This window comes from Anabrus simplex, chromosome 10 (assembly GCF_040414725.1).
Source record: "Anabrus simplex isolate iqAnaSimp1 chromosome 10, ASM4041472v1, whole genome shotgun sequence".
NCBI lineage: Eukaryota > Metazoa > Arthropoda > Insecta > Orthoptera > Tettigoniidae > Anabrus > Anabrus simplex.
The window spans coordinates 129,681,410-129,700,530 of record NC_090274.1 but is presented as its reverse complement, the minus strand read 5'-3'; the positions used below and the strand labels follow the sequence as shown (position 1 = coordinate 129,700,530).

General features: G+C 38.3%; 1 protein-coding gene across 2 annotated transcripts in view; it reads left to right on the top strand.

Annotated features, from left to right (window-relative positions):
• Gli (carboxyl ester lipase-like protein Gli) overlaps positions 1–19,121 on the top strand; it is a 191,464-nt gene that overhangs the window by 135,907 nt on the left and 36,436 nt on the right. For both annotated transcript variants that reach the window (XM_067154886.2, XM_068229317.1), the window contains exons 10-11: positions 6,981–7,086; positions 18,309–18,504. In XM_067154886.2, coding sequence (XP_067010987.2) covers positions 6,981–7,086; positions 18,309–18,504 — 302 coding nt within the window. The remainder of the gene's footprint in view (positions 1–6,980; positions 7,087–18,308; positions 18,505–19,121) is intronic.

Sequence of the window (19,121 nt, the reverse complement as noted above, 5' to 3'; positions counted from 1 at the left end):
CCATGCCTCATTGGGTTAGGAGGAAATGCCAACCCAGAACCCTGAACATCTGGGGTTGCCCCTCTGCGGTTAACAACCGTAGTTGTAAATCGGAGCTTGCTCCACCCAAGGTTAACTACCTTCGAAACACAACCATGGAAAGGTCTTTTAGGAAAAAAATTCCACCGTCCTGTCCAAGAAAGCAGGAGAAGGCTACATCGGACTTGGTGGGTAGCCAACTAGAAGACATCAACGAGTCGGAGCGTTGGCAATCACCCATTCCTATGCCAGCACATGAGAACAGGATCAAACAAGATCAGATCAACTACATTGCAACTTATAATATTAATTCTCTACTTAAAGCAGGAAAACTAAAGAACTTGACAGACGAATTAGATAAACAGAAAAGTTTAGTAGCAGGACTCCAGGAGATGAGAAATACTACAGAAGAACCGTTTGAATCTCAAGGCTACAGAATTTACAACGGGAAACCTGGACTAAGGGTTATGAAACAATGTCCCCAATTTAGAACTGGGTTTATAGTCAATGTGAAAATAATAGATTCGATAATCGATTTTCAAGCCATCTCGCCTAGAATTGCAACTTTGAGTTTAAAAGCATCCAACAAAATTTATACCATCATAAATGCCCATGCCCCTTCTAATGAAAAGAATTTTCTAACAAAGACTAGGAAAGAAGTGGAAAAGTTTTGGGATATCCTTGACCAAACTGTAAACCAAATAAATATTAACAACGTTAAGATCCTGTTAGGGGACTTCAATGCCCGACTCGGAAGAGAAAAGAAATACCGAGATATCACTGGGAAATAGGCTCCACATAAACATACAAATAAGAATGGTCAAAGACTTGTTGAACTCTGCAGAGAACACAAACTAATCTCAAAGTCCACCTACTTCAAGAGGAGGCCCAACAAACTTAACATCTTGATTGGAGAAAAGGGGAATGGCAGCTGGATCACGTATTTATGGACAAAACCTTCTACAGAGAAATCTACAATGTTAAAGTATTAAGAGGAGTAGATATAGGTTTAGATCATTACATGGTCAAAATCAAAATTAAGTTCACACTACTAAAAAAGAAACCAAAATGCAATAAACGAAAGAGGAACTTTGATCCACACCAATTAATTCGGAATGATAAATATAGAGAAGTCACACAGAACATAAAACTGACAGATAACTTAGAAGAACTGGTTCCAATTCTCAGGCAACAAGCTGAAAATTTAGCCCCATTGAACACATGTAAAAGACATGCCTGGTGGACCTCAGAATGTGACAAAATTCATGAAGAAAGACATCAGGAATGGTTAAAATTTCAAACACACCAAACAGAAGAAAGTGCAACCAACCTCAAAAATATTAGGAAAAAGTTCACACAAATTATCAGGCAAAACCAAGAGACAATCACAGAAAGATCTAATCAACTTGATAGAAGAAAACTACCACAAAAAAAATTCCAGAGACTTTTACAAAATGTTTGGAAGACAAGTACAAAAATTTGCCCCTCCCACATTAATGCTGAAAAGTGAGGATGGAAAAACGACACACAATGACAAAGAAAATGCCAAAGTCATGGCAAAAGCATTCATTAAACTTTTGAATTGTGAAGAACCCCAGGAACTTTTAGCAATTAATACAGACACGCCCATCAAAATCCCGCCTGAACTCATAAATCCCGCAACAATCCAAGAGGTGGAAACAGCACTCAAAGAGTTGAAAAATTATAAGGCATGCGGAAAAGACCAAGTTTTCGCGGAAATGTGGAAATATGCCAGTGATACAGTTCGAACATCCTTACACATGGCCCTAACAAAAATCTGGATAACAGAAAAGTTACCCAAACATTGGACCACAGCCATAATCCACCCACTCCACAATAAAGAAGATAAAAGCAATCCAGATAATTACAGAGGTATCTCTCTCTTAGACTGCACATACAAGATTTTCTCCAGAATCCTATACAGGAGAATCAGAGAGCAACCAGAGGAAGAATTAGATGATTACCAAGGAGGCTTCAGACCTTGAAGAAGCTGTGCAGAACAAATCATCACTTTAAAATTAGCCATAGCATATACAAGAAGCAAAACAAACCGCTTGCAATAACCTTCGTGGACTTTAAAAAATCTTACGACTGTATCCATAGACCTTCAATGTTGAAAATATTAAGAAATTTCAGGCTCCATCCAAAATTAATCAAATTGATCGAACTCACCTTAACCAACACTAATTCAAAAGTCAAGTTCAGAAGGGAATTCTCTGAGCCATTCATCATAAAAACAGGCTTAAGACAAGGAGGTTGCTTGTCACCACTGCTGTTCAACTGTGCCTTGGAATATATAATGAGGGAATGGTACAAGAGTAACCCAAAGAACATTCGAATTGGAAGACCCAAAGACAACATAAGTTTAAATTGCCTAGGTTTTGCCGATGACCTTGCTCTCTTGTCCAACAATATTCAGGAAACCAGACAAGTTATATGGGAAATAGCACAGAAAATTGGTCTTGGAATATCTTGAAAAGACAGTAATCATATTTACTGACCCACCACTCATAAACAAAATTGCCATAGGAAACCAAGAAATCAAAATTGTAGATACATTTAAATATCTGGGAGAAATCATAACATATAACCTCAATGAAAAGCCAGCATGGCATAACAGAATAAATAAACTGACCAGAGCACAATATGTCACCAAGAATACCTACAACAAAAAGGGCCTTTCAATAGCAACAAAATTAAACCATTACAAAACAGTCACTCAACCAAAAATAGCATACGCAAGCGAAACCATCTTCAAAACAACTAACACTCCACAAATAGACAAACTACTCAAGATAGAGAGAACGTGCATCAACAAATCGTACCAAAGAGATGGACACTGGAGAGTAGCTTCTAATGAAACAGTCTACAAGGAAATAGAACCAGTAATGAGCTCAATCAGGAAGAAACACATTTCATTTTTTGGACATCTAATCAGGACACCAGAGACCAGGATCATCAGGAGAATAATAGAAAAATTATGGAATAGTAAGTGCAACATTAAGTGGATTACAGAAATCAAGGAAGATATGGATGAACTACAAATTACAGTGGAAGACCTAAGAAACAGAACTGACAAAACTCAAGAAACTCACAGACAAATAAACCAGAATGCAAATGAGAATCAACAAACAGACAATAGGAAGGGTGATTTCCGATGAAGAAAGAAGCATAAGATCAGAGAGAATGAAGAAGTACTGGGCTGACAGGAAAATGAAAAATTATTTGTATAAAGTTGGCTAGAGTGGTCCAATGAAGGCCATAAAATGTAAATAAATAAAATACAAAATGTGATGGTGCTTAAAGAGAAAATCATTCCTAAAAGTTAAAAACTTGTTGGTCAATATAAAAGTAAATATTTTAGGAATGATTTTCTCTTTAAGCACCATCACATTTTGTATTTTATCTAACCATTGTTATATCATTATTAAGGGTCCATAGTTTATACTTCAACATGTGTATATCTTCCAGTCCTTATTGAGGAAGTTTGTGTTATACATTGGTCAATGTTTTGAGGCATCCTGCGGTCTATAACTGACACATACTGAACAGCATTACAGGCACCTCCTGAGGAGTTGATCCTCTATATTTGCCCAGTAAGAAGTTTAAAATCACCACCACCCTCTTTGAAATTTCAAATGACACCACTATATTTTTCTTACTTATTTTTGAAAGAGTGTATCTCCTTCATTTCGGTCTTGCATCTTTTGTTTTCCGTGACCTTGATTATTTCTTTTATTGATCCGTACCTGTGCGATGCAAGATTGCTAGGAGAGGTGCTCTAGAATGTGCACAGTCCAGCTCACAGGCGATACTCAACGAGATTCTGAGTAGTGTGGAGTGACTGAGGCGTACTTGGTCCACACATGTCCCAGTGGTGTCTGTAGTGAACAGCTTTTCAGCCTATACTTCGCATACTAATCTCTCTTATCCAAAATACTTATCACCGAAGCAACCAGGGAAAATACAGTAATTTGCTTAAAACAAATTAAAGAATCCTTGTTTGTTATATTATGGTATGATAAATGAAATGTGTAACAATAGAATGCATGGGCTCTTGACCTTGATTGCCTCCTTGCCTTCTATTGCCAACTCAGTTTGCTGATGTGAAGAATCATGGCCTTCTAACAATAGATTAACTTAAAACAATTTTAAGATTAATTAAAGTAAATTAACGTTTTCACTTAAACTTCAACAGAATAAAGTAGGCCTACTCTATTGTCTTAATCTGTATCGATGATCTTTAATGTGTCCAATATGTTTTTAGTGTGTTTCACTTTTTAAAATAATTCTTAGAATGCTAGCTGAAGATGGCCCAATAAATACTGTACTAGTTTTTAATACAGCTATTTATAGCCTTATTGTCGGTATTGTCCCACTCATTGGCTGAATGGACAGCGTTTAGGCCTTCGGTTCCCGGCCGGGTCAGGGATTTTAATTGCATCTGATTAATTCTTTTGGCTTGGGGACTGCATGTTTGTCTTGGTCCCAACACTCTCCTCTTAATGTTCAGACAACACACTATGCTACCAACCACAATAGTGATTATATCCCTCCAAGTAGGGTTGGTGTGAGGAAGGGCATCCAGCCATAAAACAGGGTTAAGTCTACACTCGCGACCCTACAGGTGTAGGAAAAATGGTAGAAGGAGCAGAAGAAGAAGCCTTATTTTCTGTATTGAATATCCACCCCTTTCCCCCATGGCACAGCAGCCACAAAGGGCCATGGCCTACCAAGTGACCGCTGCTCATCCCGAAGGCCTGCAGATTATGGGGTGTTGTGGGTCAGCACAACAAATCCTCTTGGCCATTTATCTTGGCTTTGTAGACCGGGGCCGCCATCTCACCGTCAGATACCTCCTGGACTGTAATCATGTAGGCTGAGTAGACCTCAAATCATCACTCAGATCCACGTAAAAATCCGTGACCTGGCCAGGAATCCAACCCAGTGCCTCCGGGTAAGAGACGGACACACTACGCCTACACCACAAGGCCGGCTTTTATTGAATAAGTCGACTTAATAACAAATTCTTTCCTGAGAATTTTGCACAAATCTCTTATGTTACATGTATTTCTACCATAAAAGGAGTAATATTAGGGATATTTAGATTGATGCTCTCATAGCCCATAATTGTAGGAGTGTAGGAGCTTTTCAGGCTGTCAAGAAAACAAGGTGAAAATCTTTACGTTCTGCAGAGAATCGGAGAAATTCATGATTCAGAAACATCCAAATACCTCCACAACTGAAACTTTGAACATGACCAATATTTGCGATCTTTTATGCTTCGTACATTAGTTAAGTCCATCAGTCATCATGGTGACATGTTGTCATAACATGGGTAGGAACGTGAATGGGCAGTGTCGCGAGTTCTGCTCACCTGGTGCAGGTCTTTGGACTTGACCTGCATGGAAGGAGGTGGTGGTCTCGATACAGCCTACTTTTGTCAGATAACACCAAGGCTTAATGTTTCCATCCGGCAGACAAATCAACTTGTTCTACTTCCCGTCTGAGCAGGTTCATGTCACTCCACATGAAGACTGCGGGGAGGTTTGGAAGTGAGTCCGGGCTTATGGTATGCAATCTAGTGATTACAAATTGTTTGTCACCACTTTTTCCACTCTGCTGCCCAACATTCTGATCATGATTTTTTTTTTCCCATCATTGGGGTCAAACTGAGTAACACGATATCAGACCCCACAGATATGACCCTACAGAAATCATAAAAGGTGGACTTGAAAGCCTTCACTGCAGATGTCCTCATATCGCAGGCTGGAAGGAAATGAGTTGTGCGGCCTGGTGTAACCCAGTATTATAATGAGGGTTTAAACTGAAGACTGAGTTAAACTGTAACTTGAGTTTAAACCGATGTTGAGTCTTATAATGACCGGCATAAGTTAAACTGAGATGAAGAAGGAAATATACAATCTTGGTAGCAGTGACTTGCGAGAAAAGATGACTGTCGATAATGTTTTGCTGTGACTTGCAAGAAAAGATGACATCGATAATGTTTTATTTACTTCTTGTAGGTAAAATGGCGGATAAAAGCAATAAACGTTGTGCGAATTTTACTTGTAAGGAAATAGAATTGCTTGTGCAATTAATACAGAAATATTTATATAGTCCGTGAAACAGTGGCCTTATGAATTCCTCCGAAATCTCCCATTTTAATAAACATACTACGGTAGGCATAAAACCGCAATGCTATTAGTAGCTGACTGATGGGGTCTACAGCATGATTTCTGAAATAGAAGGAAGTTACTTTATTTTCTAAAATTTACACTTTTGACATGCAAACAGTTCAAAACATTTTTACATTCTTACCTTTTCATTGCATGGTTTATTGTAGCACCAATTTGCTGAAATAGGGTTAACCCGTCTGTTTTGTAAGCTTAACCTATTTCAAAATTATTTTTCATTACATATATGAAAGTAACGACCCCTTGCCCAGAAAACTTGTAGTGCTCGTGGTCGTTCAATAATTTGAACCACTTCTTCATCATCGCTTAGTATTCTTCAAACACCTCAAAAGTATCTTCGAGATCCATTTGTTCTGCCATGTTGTAAGGTTATGTATTCTTAAACTTCAGTTTAAACGGTAGATGAGTGGCAGTAAAATTAATCTCTAGTTAAACTTAAGATTAAGTTTTATAATACACGACTAACAGATAAACCGAAGTTTAAACCGAACCAACAGTTTAAACCTCTATTATAATACCGGCCATTACGCGGTTTGCCCTTGGGCTTGATGGATTAACATTACATATCCCTCAGGTACAGATTTGTTCAGAGGAGCCTCTCGAGACTAGAACTTCAAATCTTCTGTGGGTTCAACGATCTCTTTCTGAGTGGAAGTTCTAGGGCATGCACCTATTGGGCAAATGCTGGAGTACTTTTAGGTAAGTTCCACTAACATTACTAAATTTCCTCTTGATATGTTGCAGAGTTCTTCCCCCGTAAGCCACATCTCGAGCGGACCATGTGGACGGACAACGATCGCAACATGAGCCACTTCTTCATGAAGGCTTACTCGGATTTTGCTCGATATGGGTGAGTTGGACACATCCGCTTAGAATATCTCTTTTTTTTTTACTTCCCATTCAACCAGGCTCAAAGACTTTCTGCATATTCCTCGTTCTCACACAAGGATTCTTTTGCAATCTGTCTCCTAACCTTCTTTAACTTCTTTAACACATTTAGCTCCATTTTCTCATCCCTCTCTTACCTGCTATAAAATACTTTTTAAAATTTACAACTACTCCTAAACTCTCATACTTTGAGAGTGCCTTCACTGAAGTCAAGAAATGAAGAAAGTGTGTATGGGATACTTTTTTTTAGAGGTTGGAGTTTGAAAATCTCCTTCTTCAGTCCTAGCATTTTTATGTCAGGCTTTTGAACTAAAACTTTCTTTTATTCTGGGGCACCTCTTTGTTTTTGGGTTCAAAAAGGCCACTAAGCCACACTAGTCACTTTCCTTTCATGGAGGTTCATCATTTCTAAGAGAGAAAAGGACATAACGTATGATTTCCGATAATTTTTTAGGTGAATGTTTAGACATGAATTTAATGTAAATGGCTGAATAGTTAGCCATTAACCAGGATGATGTGTACATGAGCCTTCACTTTGTTCCACTGGCTTATCGGTTCTGGAAATCCAGTTCTCACCATCACTGTTAATACTGTCTGAATCCAATTCAGGAGTAAATTCTTCACCAGAATCATCATTGTACAATGTATCGAACGTTTCTTCATCTGTTAGAAACCTAATTTTACAAGCCAAGCGTACAAACTTATGATATTGCACACGAAAGGCACTGGAATCTCATTCTCTGCTTGTCATTAACAAGGTAGATACTGGTGATGTTGAAAGAGTATTTGATCCTGAATGCACTTGACAGCACAGAATAAGTGAGGATGATGGCGATGACTCATTAAACAATTAAATGTCAGATGATTTATTCCTTATGGTTTGTGTGCTGCTTCTTCTTTGTCTCTCCCTGTGGTGGTAGAATAACACCCATGGAATCCTCTGCCTGTTGCAAGAGGCGACTAAAAGGGGCCCCATGGTATCTTAACTTGGAAGCATGGGTTGGCTACCGCAGGACCCTTAGCTGAGTCCTGCCATTGTTTCCACTTACCTGTACCAGGCATCCTATCCAAACTCCCTCAGTCAACTTTTGTTCTTCTCGAACCCCAATGCTGTTAGATTCCGAGGCCTAGGGAGTCTTTCATTTTCGTGCCCTTAGCGGCCCTTGTCTTTCTTTGGCCGATACCTTCATTTTTGAAGTGTTGAATCCCTTCTATTTTTTCCCCCAATTAGTGTTAATAGAGAATGGTCACCCAGTTGTACCTCTCTTATAACAATAATCAGCAACACCATCACCACGACCTTCTTCTTCTCTTCTTTGAACCATTTCAGTCAATCATTATCTGGTCATCTTCTGCAAAAAGTTTTCTTGCTGAATTGCACAGTAGCTTTTCATTCGTTCTGATATTTTCTGTTGTTCCTCATCTGTTTTCATTGTTTGTTGTTTGTCTGGTCCTGAATACCACCCACAAAATATTGGTTCTAAATCTTGGGTGCGGGTCCTATTCAAGCCGTTCATTCTCGTAAATATTTACTACGTTTACATGGAGTATTGAGATAGATTTGAATACGGTTACCGTACTCAATATACCACATGTAAATGGGCATTCAGACTTATTGTGTTTTAGTTGCGTTCTAGAAAACAAGATCGATTTTTCTCAGTACGGTTACAGTGGCATGTAAACGTGAAATGTAAGGTAATGAAATACGGTAAATCAAAGAATATGGGTAAATATGCGGTAAATATGAAAGCCGCTGCTGCGGATGCTCGATCGTCATTTGTTTCACAAGTGTTGCTGGCATGCTGGGTGCGCGAATAGCTGAGCTCGCGGGGTATCGTACTTTGCGCGAGTCGAGACTGTTGGTTATGGAAGTCTACCTTGCTCACATTCGAGTTCCGTATCTTTCCCGTGAAAGTGGGATGGATTCAAAACGGCGTCTGCAGTCATTTACTATGCGTGAGAAACTTAAAGTTGTAAGCAAAGGTGAAATATACGGAAATTGTGCCGTTGGCAGAAAGTACAATATTGATGAATCATGTGTTCGTGATTGGCGAAAGAAGAAGGAAAATCTAAAAAGTAACAGTGATTGCAGAGCGTTCCGCGGGCAGAGTGCAGTGTTTCCGGAAATTGAAGAACGACTCCACAAATTTGTGATAGGGAAACGTGAGTTAGGATATGATGTTTATAGTGAAATGTGTCAGTTGAAAGCACTAGAGATCTCAAAAGAACTGAAAACACAGGGTTTTACTGCAAGCCGCGGATGGATCCGAAACTTTTATCCGAGAAAGGGATTGTTCATTCGGAGACGTACGTCTATTTCACAACATCTCCCTGGGGTGTATGAAGAAAAATTAACGGTATTTGAGTGTCACATTCATTTGAGGAAGCAAAATTCTTATTTTCTGTCACAAATTGGGAATATTGAGCAGACACCTGTCTATTTTGAAATGCCGTTGGTAAAATACAGTGGGTACAAAGAGTTCTAAAAGAGTAACCATCAGAAGAGGCGGTAACGAAAAGCAATGATGGACGGTAATGTTGTGCGTATTAGTGGATGGAACCAAACATTTCTGAAAGGAAACTTGCCGTTCGATGTTATCGTTGGAACACATGAGTCCGCCTGGATGGACAGTGTGTTAGTTGAGGACTGGGTGAAGTGCGTTTTGCAACGTCGCCTGGGAGCTTTGTTACAAAAATGAAACATGCCTGTGTTGGACAGTTACTGAGGACATACAACTGACGCTGTAAAAGATATGATGAGGAAAGGAAAAAACGATCTTGCGATAATTCCCGGAGGACTCACTTCTATTCTACAGCCGTTGGATGTGTGCGTGAACCGGCCTTTCAAAACTGCAACGAAACAGTTGTACACCTAATGGATCACGCGTTAACACCAACTGGACGAGTGAAGAGGCCTGAAGTGGGACTAATATGCAGCTGGATCAAGACCGCAACGATCTGGTGTCCAAAAGCTTTAAGAAATGTGGAATTTCAAATTCAGTGAACGGTAGTGAGGACGACTATTTGTGGAAAAATGCCAGCGACGAAAGTTCCTATGGTGAAACTTCAGACGACGATGGTGAATTGTGAATAATCTGAGTACTGGACCGATTTTATTTATGATTTTTGTAATGATTTTATTAATTGTAAGCTGTTTGAATTTATATTTGTTATATGTTTGAACAAAATTAAGTAGGTATGTAAGTTTGTTTTTTCCTCCGTATTTTGCCGTCTCAAATTTAGGGTGCGGGTCTTATTCGGTGGCGGGTGGTATTCGGTATTATACGGTAAATCTTATTTTTATGTTTTCGTTTTCTTTAAATTTTCTTTTTGTTTTACAAATTGGCCAGAGTTATTTCTAGTTCTTCCACATCCTGACATATTGGAGAACTGACATGAAACGTATAAAATAAAAACGTCTAAATTGTGTACATAGTCGTAGCTGCAAATTCTTTAAATACACAGAGTGAAGCCATCCCTCTCACAGCAATCTGTCATGGGATTCCCCACTCACCTGCTGTAGCTGTGCTATTCCTAGTTTTCAGTGAGGAGATGGTCAATGTTGGATGTTAAATGTGTGATGCAATGGTTAAGTACACTCTGTGTTATTTATGACAGAAGGAAAAACCCTGTTAGAAAGTGCATTCACAGCAAATAAGTAGAGAGAAAGAAGAACTGCTTCTAACGTCTGAGGGAATACGTCGTGTGTGTTAACTTCTCAAAAATCCGTAGTCAAGATCAAGAATGTTAAATATCTGAATGTCTGGTTTACATCCCTCCATTTGTAGCCCTGAAGATGGTTTCTCATGGTGTCTCATTTCCACAGCAGGCCATGGGTGTTACTCTCTGAACCCTAGCCCTTTCCATGATGTGTTACTGCTATGTTAGAACACTTGAAAGATAGCAGCTGTTTGGAGAAGATGTACTCCCCTAATAATTCCTTGAAATATTTGAGGTACAGAGTCGTACGACATGCCACATTGCCGAGTCGTCTCTTTCCTTATCTTCTCCAAACAGACGACACAACATTATGTATGACCTTGATGGGAAAGCTTCTTGCTGTTCCAGTGGTTCTTTACCTACCCTTCTACTAGATAAATTTTCTCTTCTGACTCTCTTTCCTGGTCATCCAAGTCTTACAACATGGTCACTTAGGTTATTTCTTTTTCACGTATGATCTGAAAGTGTGTATATCTACTACTTTAAGCCATAATTCAATTACTCAAGATTCACCAATTTTTGAAATAATATGTTGTTTACAATCTCTGCGGCACCGTAAGTCTGAGGTAGTTGCTCAGAATGTTATAAAGGCCATATTTAGAGCGCACTTGTACACTAATGGCACCGTATCGGTGCACTTCCAGATGTGAATGGGTTTGTCAGTACGATTTAACATGAGTTTCTTCTTCAGTTATTTAACAAAGTTGTAATATATTATTAATTCCTTGCAGTAGTCCTAGCCACCATTGTTCTCATTCTCAAATGAAAGGGTCAACCTGTTAAACACTTTATCTCATATATTGCAATACCTGAACAACTCAACAACATCAAGAATCTTTATTTTCCATTGACCATATACAATGAAATAGGCTTCGTCAACTGATAATAATTTACTACTTAATATTACTAAGGCTAAATTAACATACACCTTTTATTAAAACTTAATACTAACATTATGCATTTCTAAGAATTCAGAGGTACCGTATTATAAAATGGATTTTCTGTTAACCAATCATACATTATTCTTTCAAAATTACTTAAAGGAGTGGACCTTGCAGAATGTGGTAATTTATTAAATAATCTTAAACGACTGACTCTCATCTTAAATTTACAATGGAAACAGAAGTAAATTAAACTTTCAACTTTCTTGACCAATGTAACTAGAAAAAATTCATAATTTGTCATATAAAATTTATTGAAAGCCCTCACAAACCATTAATGTAATCAAACAAAATTGTCTTCATCCTTGTGCCCACTAGAAGGCTACATTCTACAGCCTAATTAACCATGCGTTTAATGTCCCTCTTCTTCTTCTTTTATGACCACATAGGATCACTTCAGTCAGTCGGTCATTCAGGTCTCTTTGAAGGGATTATTCAGGCTTTGCATTCCTTCTTCAGATGCTCCGATCTTCGTGCCCTTTCCTCGGTTGAAAATATGCATGTTGTTGGTTTGTTGTGTTTAAGGGTAAAGTGGAGGTTTGTATTCTTGAGTTTTGTATTAAATTTTATCTTATTTGTGGTGTCTTGTGTTGTAAGGCCTATTTCCTTCAGATTCTCTCTTACTTCTCTGATCCATTTACATCCTGTTGTGGTATTTTTTGAGACGAGATTGTGTTGACTAGTTGTTTCAGAAGTCTCGAGTCCTGCATCCTCATGATATGTCCAAAAAATCCCAGTCTCCTCTTATGCATAGTATCTGTAAACGGTTCTAGCTCTTTGTACACGACTTTGTTAGGTGTTATCCGCCACTGTCCATCTTTCTGGTATTTTTTGTTGATGCAGGTTCTTCCAACCCTCCTTTTAGTTTTCTGAAGTCTGTCAGTCTTTGATTGTTTATTCAGGGGAAAAAGTGTTTCTGCTGCATATGTAGCTTCTGGTTTTATAACTGTGTTGTAGTGTTTTATTTTTGTATTTATTGATAGATATTTCTTTTTGTAGATATCCCATGTTAATTTTTGTGCTTTAGCTAATTTATTTGTTCTTATTTGGATTCAGATTTTTTCATTTTGGTTATGTGAATTTTATTTATTTATCTAGTCTGATCCAGGACACCCTAGATTTGCCATAAGACACAGAATAATACACAATAACAATTTTGAGGGAAGATAAAAAAAGATTAATGTTTAAAAAAATGATAGGTTACAATAATTAACCATGTTAAATGGCATAAACTCCATATAAATGGTGACGAAGAATCGAAGCAGAGTATTTGATGAGTGAGACGACTATCTCATCTTGTAGGCTTCTCGCTAGTTTATATTTTTGTCGCCATGTGACGAAAGATTTGGGAATTGTTCCCCTCGCGCCAAAGAAAAGTCCAGTCACCGTAATTTTTTTAAGGTTATACGACTCAAGAAAGAAAGGTATGGTTGGATTATAGATATCCTTTTTCTCATTGTCTACGTCAGTCGGCTGAGAGGCTGAAGATTCAAAGCAGGGAACGAAACCTCCTTGATATTCTCCTAGTTCTTTCTCAAGTTGTAAACTTATCCTATTAAGGATGATTATTGAAAATATTTTGTATGTTATGTCTAGGAGCGAGATTCCCCTGTAGTTATTAGGGTCGGTTTTGTCTCCTTTTTTGTGCAGTGGATGAATGAGGACTGTTGTCCAGTGTTCTGGTAGTTCTTTAATCCAGATAGAGACAAGTTGTTGACGGAGGGCAACTTTTGCTGATATTCCTGCATATTTCCAGATTTCCGCAAAGGTCTGATCTTCTCCTGGCGCTTTGTATTTTTTAAATTTATTCAGTGCTTGGTAGACTTCCTTTATTGTGGTGGGATTGATGTTTTCTGGTGGTGTCCAAATGAAGGAGTTCTGTAGGTTCCTCACAATTTAGAAGCTTGTTGAAATATTTAGCCAGAATTTCTGCATTGTCTTTGTTGTTATGAGCCAGCTTACCATCTTCATCGTTCATCAGTAGGGTCGGGGGCTCATATTTTTGGAGTTGCTTTCTGAAGGTTTTGTAGTAGTCCCTTGATTGAGTTTTATTGAATTGTTTTTCAGTTAACTGCAGGGTGTCCTTATGATGTTGTCTTTTTATTCTTCTTAAGACTTGGGTAGTTTCTTTTCTCTGTTTTACTAGATTTTGATAGGATATTTCTGTTTTTTTGGGACTGATGTTATAGCCATGCCTGATGTCTTTTCTGCACTGTTTCATCAAATTCACTGTTCCACCATTGGTGTATTTTACGTGGTTTAATTGGAGCCAGGTCTTCTGCAATTTGTTTAAGGTTGTGTACTAAGTTTTCAAGTTTATCTGTGATTTTTTATTTTTTCAGTTGCTTTCTGGTAATTTTTGTTGTTGATTAGTTGGGTGGGATCTATTTCTCTTTTAGTTTTAAGGGATTGCTTTTGTTGTCTCCTCTGGGGAGTGAGTTTAATTTTAATTTTAACTACGTAGTGATCTGAACCTGTGTCTATTCCTCGGAGGACTTTGACGTTGTAGATCTCTTTGTGATGGTATTTGTCCATGCAGATGTGATCCAGTTGTCATTCTCCTTTAGTGTAGTCAGGGTGTTTCCATGTTTTGAGTTTTTGAGGTTTCCTCTTAAAACATGTAGATTTTGAGATTAAATTATGGTTTCTACACAGGTCAACTAGTCTCTCTCCATTTTTATTTGTTTTCTTGTGTGCTGGCCATTTTCCGATGATGTCACGGTATTTTCCTTCTCTGCCTAGTTGAGCGTTGAAGTCGCCTATTAATAATTTTACATGGTGTTTGGGGATGTTATCTATGGTCTGGTCCAATAGGTCCGAAAATTCTCCTGTTTCTTTCTGGTCTTTTGAGGAGTTGTTTATATCATTAGTGGGAGCATGGGCATTTATTATAGTATAGATTTTATTCAATGCCTTTAAGGCGAGCGTTGAGAGTCATGGAGAATGTGATTTGAATTCTTGAACTGAGTTTATTATTTTAAGGCTGACCAAAAGTCCTGTTCCAAATTGTGGGACATTCTTCATCACTCTCTTCCCGGGTATACCTTTAAGTCTGTACCCTTGAGATTCCAAGGCATCCTGGTCAGTGTTTCTAATTTCCTGTAATCCCATGATAAGAATTTTGTGTTGGTCCATTATGTCGGTGATCACTTTTAGTTTACCGGTTTGCATGAGTGAGTTTATATTGTGTGTAGAGAAGTATGTTATCTGCATTGGTTTGATTCTTGATTTCATCTCTTAATTGTAATTCTTGATTTTATCTCGTTCGTGTATGTGGTACTGGGGTATTTCCATGCCTCCGACTTCACGGTATCTTTCAGGTGGCAGCTCACCGTATCCGAATGCTGCCTTCTCTGAACTCTTGGTTCAGCCGGTGGAGTATTCCTTAAAAGACCTTCCATGATTGACTGTCAAGGTGCCACCTATGTGGGACTAGGTCCCGAATTACAACTCTGGATGTGATCCAGTGGGGTGATAATGAGGCCGCTCCTCCGGAGTAGTGGCATTTCCTCCACTGTGGGGACCATCACCCCACCCAAAAGGGCTCATTTGCCCAAAGCCGTTGGCCCCCTTAGGGGGTCAGGTTATTTCCTGCCGCCCAACACTCAGCGTTGGCAGTTTTTTAGCTGGGTACCAGACCAGCAAACCCTCCTCCTTTCCCATTCCAGACTTGGGACCGGACAATGGCAGAGTTCAATGTCCCTCTACCTAAAAACATCTCAAAAGAAAAGCAATATACGCTATATATGTCATAATAAGTAATCATGGCTATAATAGAAACTACATTGATAGAATAATCAACGAAATTAAAAACAAACATAAAACTAATCTAAAAACAGAACCGATTTATCCATATCAAAGAATTTCAGCACTCTTTTACAAGTATTAACCAAGACTTAATCATCTTGCTGTTAGCAAATACTCACACTCTGTTGAACAGCTGAGAAGATATTTACATACAGCGGGATCAAAGAACAAATCACAATTACAATATAAATGAAATTACAGAAAACACCGTAAATATGCTATTTGATGAAACTAAAAAAATATTAGCAAAAAATATGTTTAAAACAGAGATATAAGAAAGATGTCATCAACTCTCCCTTCCCCTCTTCCTTTCCCCGCCCAACCATAACAACACTCCTCCAGTCTGCATGTCACTTCACCCCTCCCTAACAGCCATTCAACTTAACCAAATGCCAGTATCACAAGAGCCGCACACAGGACACAGGAAGATACAGCGGGGGAGTAACATTTTAACACGTTCCTTGCGGTTTGAGTCACCTTGTGTCCCGAACCTTGTTACTCTTATCCGTCGGTGTGAAATTCCCAAAATTGCGGAGTAAGTAACGACGTCCTAGTTACAAAATAATGGCAACATAGTGTTCCTGTTGAAGTAAAGGATGGAGGCATACTGCTAGTTTCGATCGGCCCACCGGTGACCCGAAGGAATTTTTTTGCATCTTTCATTCATATCGCTTTAGGTCACCCTGTGTTCGGATTGTTGTCTAATCTAAATTTTTACGCGGGAATCGCTTGCGTGGTTACGGTGAATGAAGCCTACAATGTTGCTGCCTTCAGATGGCAGAGTTGTTTAATATGAGGAGTACCGGTACCGCCCTTTCTGATATCTCGTGTAACCTGTTCCTTTCTACATTGCTCTCAGGTAAGCGAATATAACTGTTCAGATTTTTATTTACTCTGGAGTAATTATTGATATGTTTATTATCATCTATAGATAATATTTACAAGCAAGTTCACATCCATTTTTAAACATTTTTTTAGGCAGAAACCTTCACATTCTGACACACCAGTGGCACGGAAAAGGAAGAGGTTTAGGACTGCACATGATCCCGGACAAATTGCTGATTATTTGGAACAAAGTTATGATAGTGACGGTGATTTCTCTTCAGTATCTGTTAAGGACCCTATGTACAGCCTCGTCTTTTGTGATATTATTTTGTTACTGAGCATAATATGGAAATAATTAACAAGGCCTATCATATTCCCAAAAAACAGATCAGTGAACAAGAAACTAACGTTTACTTCTGAGGTCGTTTCTTGTTGAATCAGAAAACTGTCACAGAGGTAAATACATTGGAATGTCTACTCAATAAAAAGGCACACAACAAGTGCTCCAGCATTGGTTTGGATTTCATAGCAAGGACCAACCAAAGTCGCGTCACCGGTGGGCCGATACAACGTAAAATGAAGTCATCAAAATTCACTGCTGCAGGAAACATGTTAAACTTATCCGTGAAAGATCTTACTTATATCCACACAATAATACTTATATGTCCCATTCTTTTATTTTTAGGCTCAACACACTGGAACTTCCAGCAGATTACAACACATTCCAGGAAAACATGATTGTCATATGAAGGAGTTTCCCCCTCGACATTTTACTCCTTTTAAAGAACATTTTAAACACTATAAACTCGAATTGCTATTAAAATAATTTTAATGGTATCTGACTGGATTATATTTTATAAGATTTTAATTCTATGTATGTGTTCATGTAGACTTGGTGCTGAAGATACAATTAAAGACTTCATCATCCATATAATTTTGATGTTATCCTTACAATATTGAATTCTAGTGTGTGTACGCATAGCTGCAAGTTGATGTTTAAGATAACATTTAACCTATAGACATTATCTCTTAAAAAACAAATATGTAATAGTACTAATTATTGTCCTTGTAATCTTATGCCTATCTTTCAAGGAACTGAGTCTTACTCGATAAGAGATGAAACGTGTTCCCATACAAATACAAAGAATTCTGTAGTTCCACCTTTTCAATACAAAATATAATCAGTGAAGAATCACATGATAAAAATTAGTAGAACATGTTTCGTCCAACAAGTATAGGACATCTTCAGCTACTAATTAAGTGAGGATTAAAATATAATTTAATTAATCTTATATGATTAAAAGGGGGAAATCATATCCTCCGTTGTTGACTATCAAGCACATGATCTGTTAGTGTTCACTAATAGATTAAAAGATGTTCGTAGTCATTAAAATGTATGACGTTAGTTACACTGATGTAATGAAATCACAAGTAAGTCTTATGTGCTAAATAATATTATAAAGTCTTCATAAAAAGCTTGTCGAAATGCAGACGGCACTGTTTCTTGATTAAAATGTTCACACTGCTCTTATTTCATTGAACATACAAAATTGAACAACCTATGGACATAGTGGAGGACTTTCTTATAGCTGTAGTCGGAATTTATGAATCTTGGGATTCTTGACATTGTATGCTCATGTATTCCCACTAATAATAATGCAGTGTATGAGATCAAGTGTTGAACAGGTGGACCGTTTCATTTGAGAATTAAATAGTGTCAACACGGATATGGAAACGATGAAATTCATCAGGTGTTACGGCATTGTTCTCACATGTAATGACAGAACCTGTACCTTGTCTCCTCAGCAACGTAGGAGGGCAAGAAGTGTGTGGTTTGATCTGTTACATCTCCCAAGTGCTGACAATGTCTCTCTCTTCTCTCGTGGTGCAGGAATCCTACTCACAGTCAGATTCTCGGTCTCCACTTCGAGAAGGCTTACAGCGGTCAACTCAAGTATCTCAACATCAACACGACGTTCAACTCGTCCGTTATGCTCAACTACCGTCAGACGGAGTCAGCGTTCTGGACCATGTACCTGCCGACTGTGATAGGCCAGCTGGTGCCTACATATCCACCCTCTACCGAGGTGAGCCATAATTTACTTTAGAGTAAAACAAAATGGACATTTAGCCTTAAATATTTTGTAAAGAAAATGTTGTAGTATGTACTCGTGAGCCTCCGTGGCTCAAATCCCGGTCACTCCATGTAAGATTTGTGCTGGACAAAGTGGAGGCAGGACAGGTTTTTCTCTGGGTACTCCGGTTTTCCCTGTCATCTTTCATTCCAGCAACACTCTCCAATATCATTTCATTTCATCTGTCATTCATTAACCATAGCCCCAGAGGAGTACGACAGCACAATTCCTATCCTTGCCGCTAGATGGGGCTTCATTCATTCCATTCCTGACCTGGTCGAATGACTGGAAAAAGGCTGTGGATTTTTATTTTCAGTATGTACTTGTATATAAGTTGGTGTTAGAAATAACTTTAATGTAAAAAGTAACAAGTCAGCAATGAATTTAATTTATTAGTACATCGCATGCCTTGATTCATTATGGTTCATGGAGTCTCAGTGATTTGGTTATCTTAATACTGTATTTCTCCCAATCCAAGATGACCCTGAATGCTAGATTACCCCCACTTTTTCCTTCAAAATATTAAATCAGGCTTAAAAAGTGCTTTGTAAAATCATATGAATTCCTTT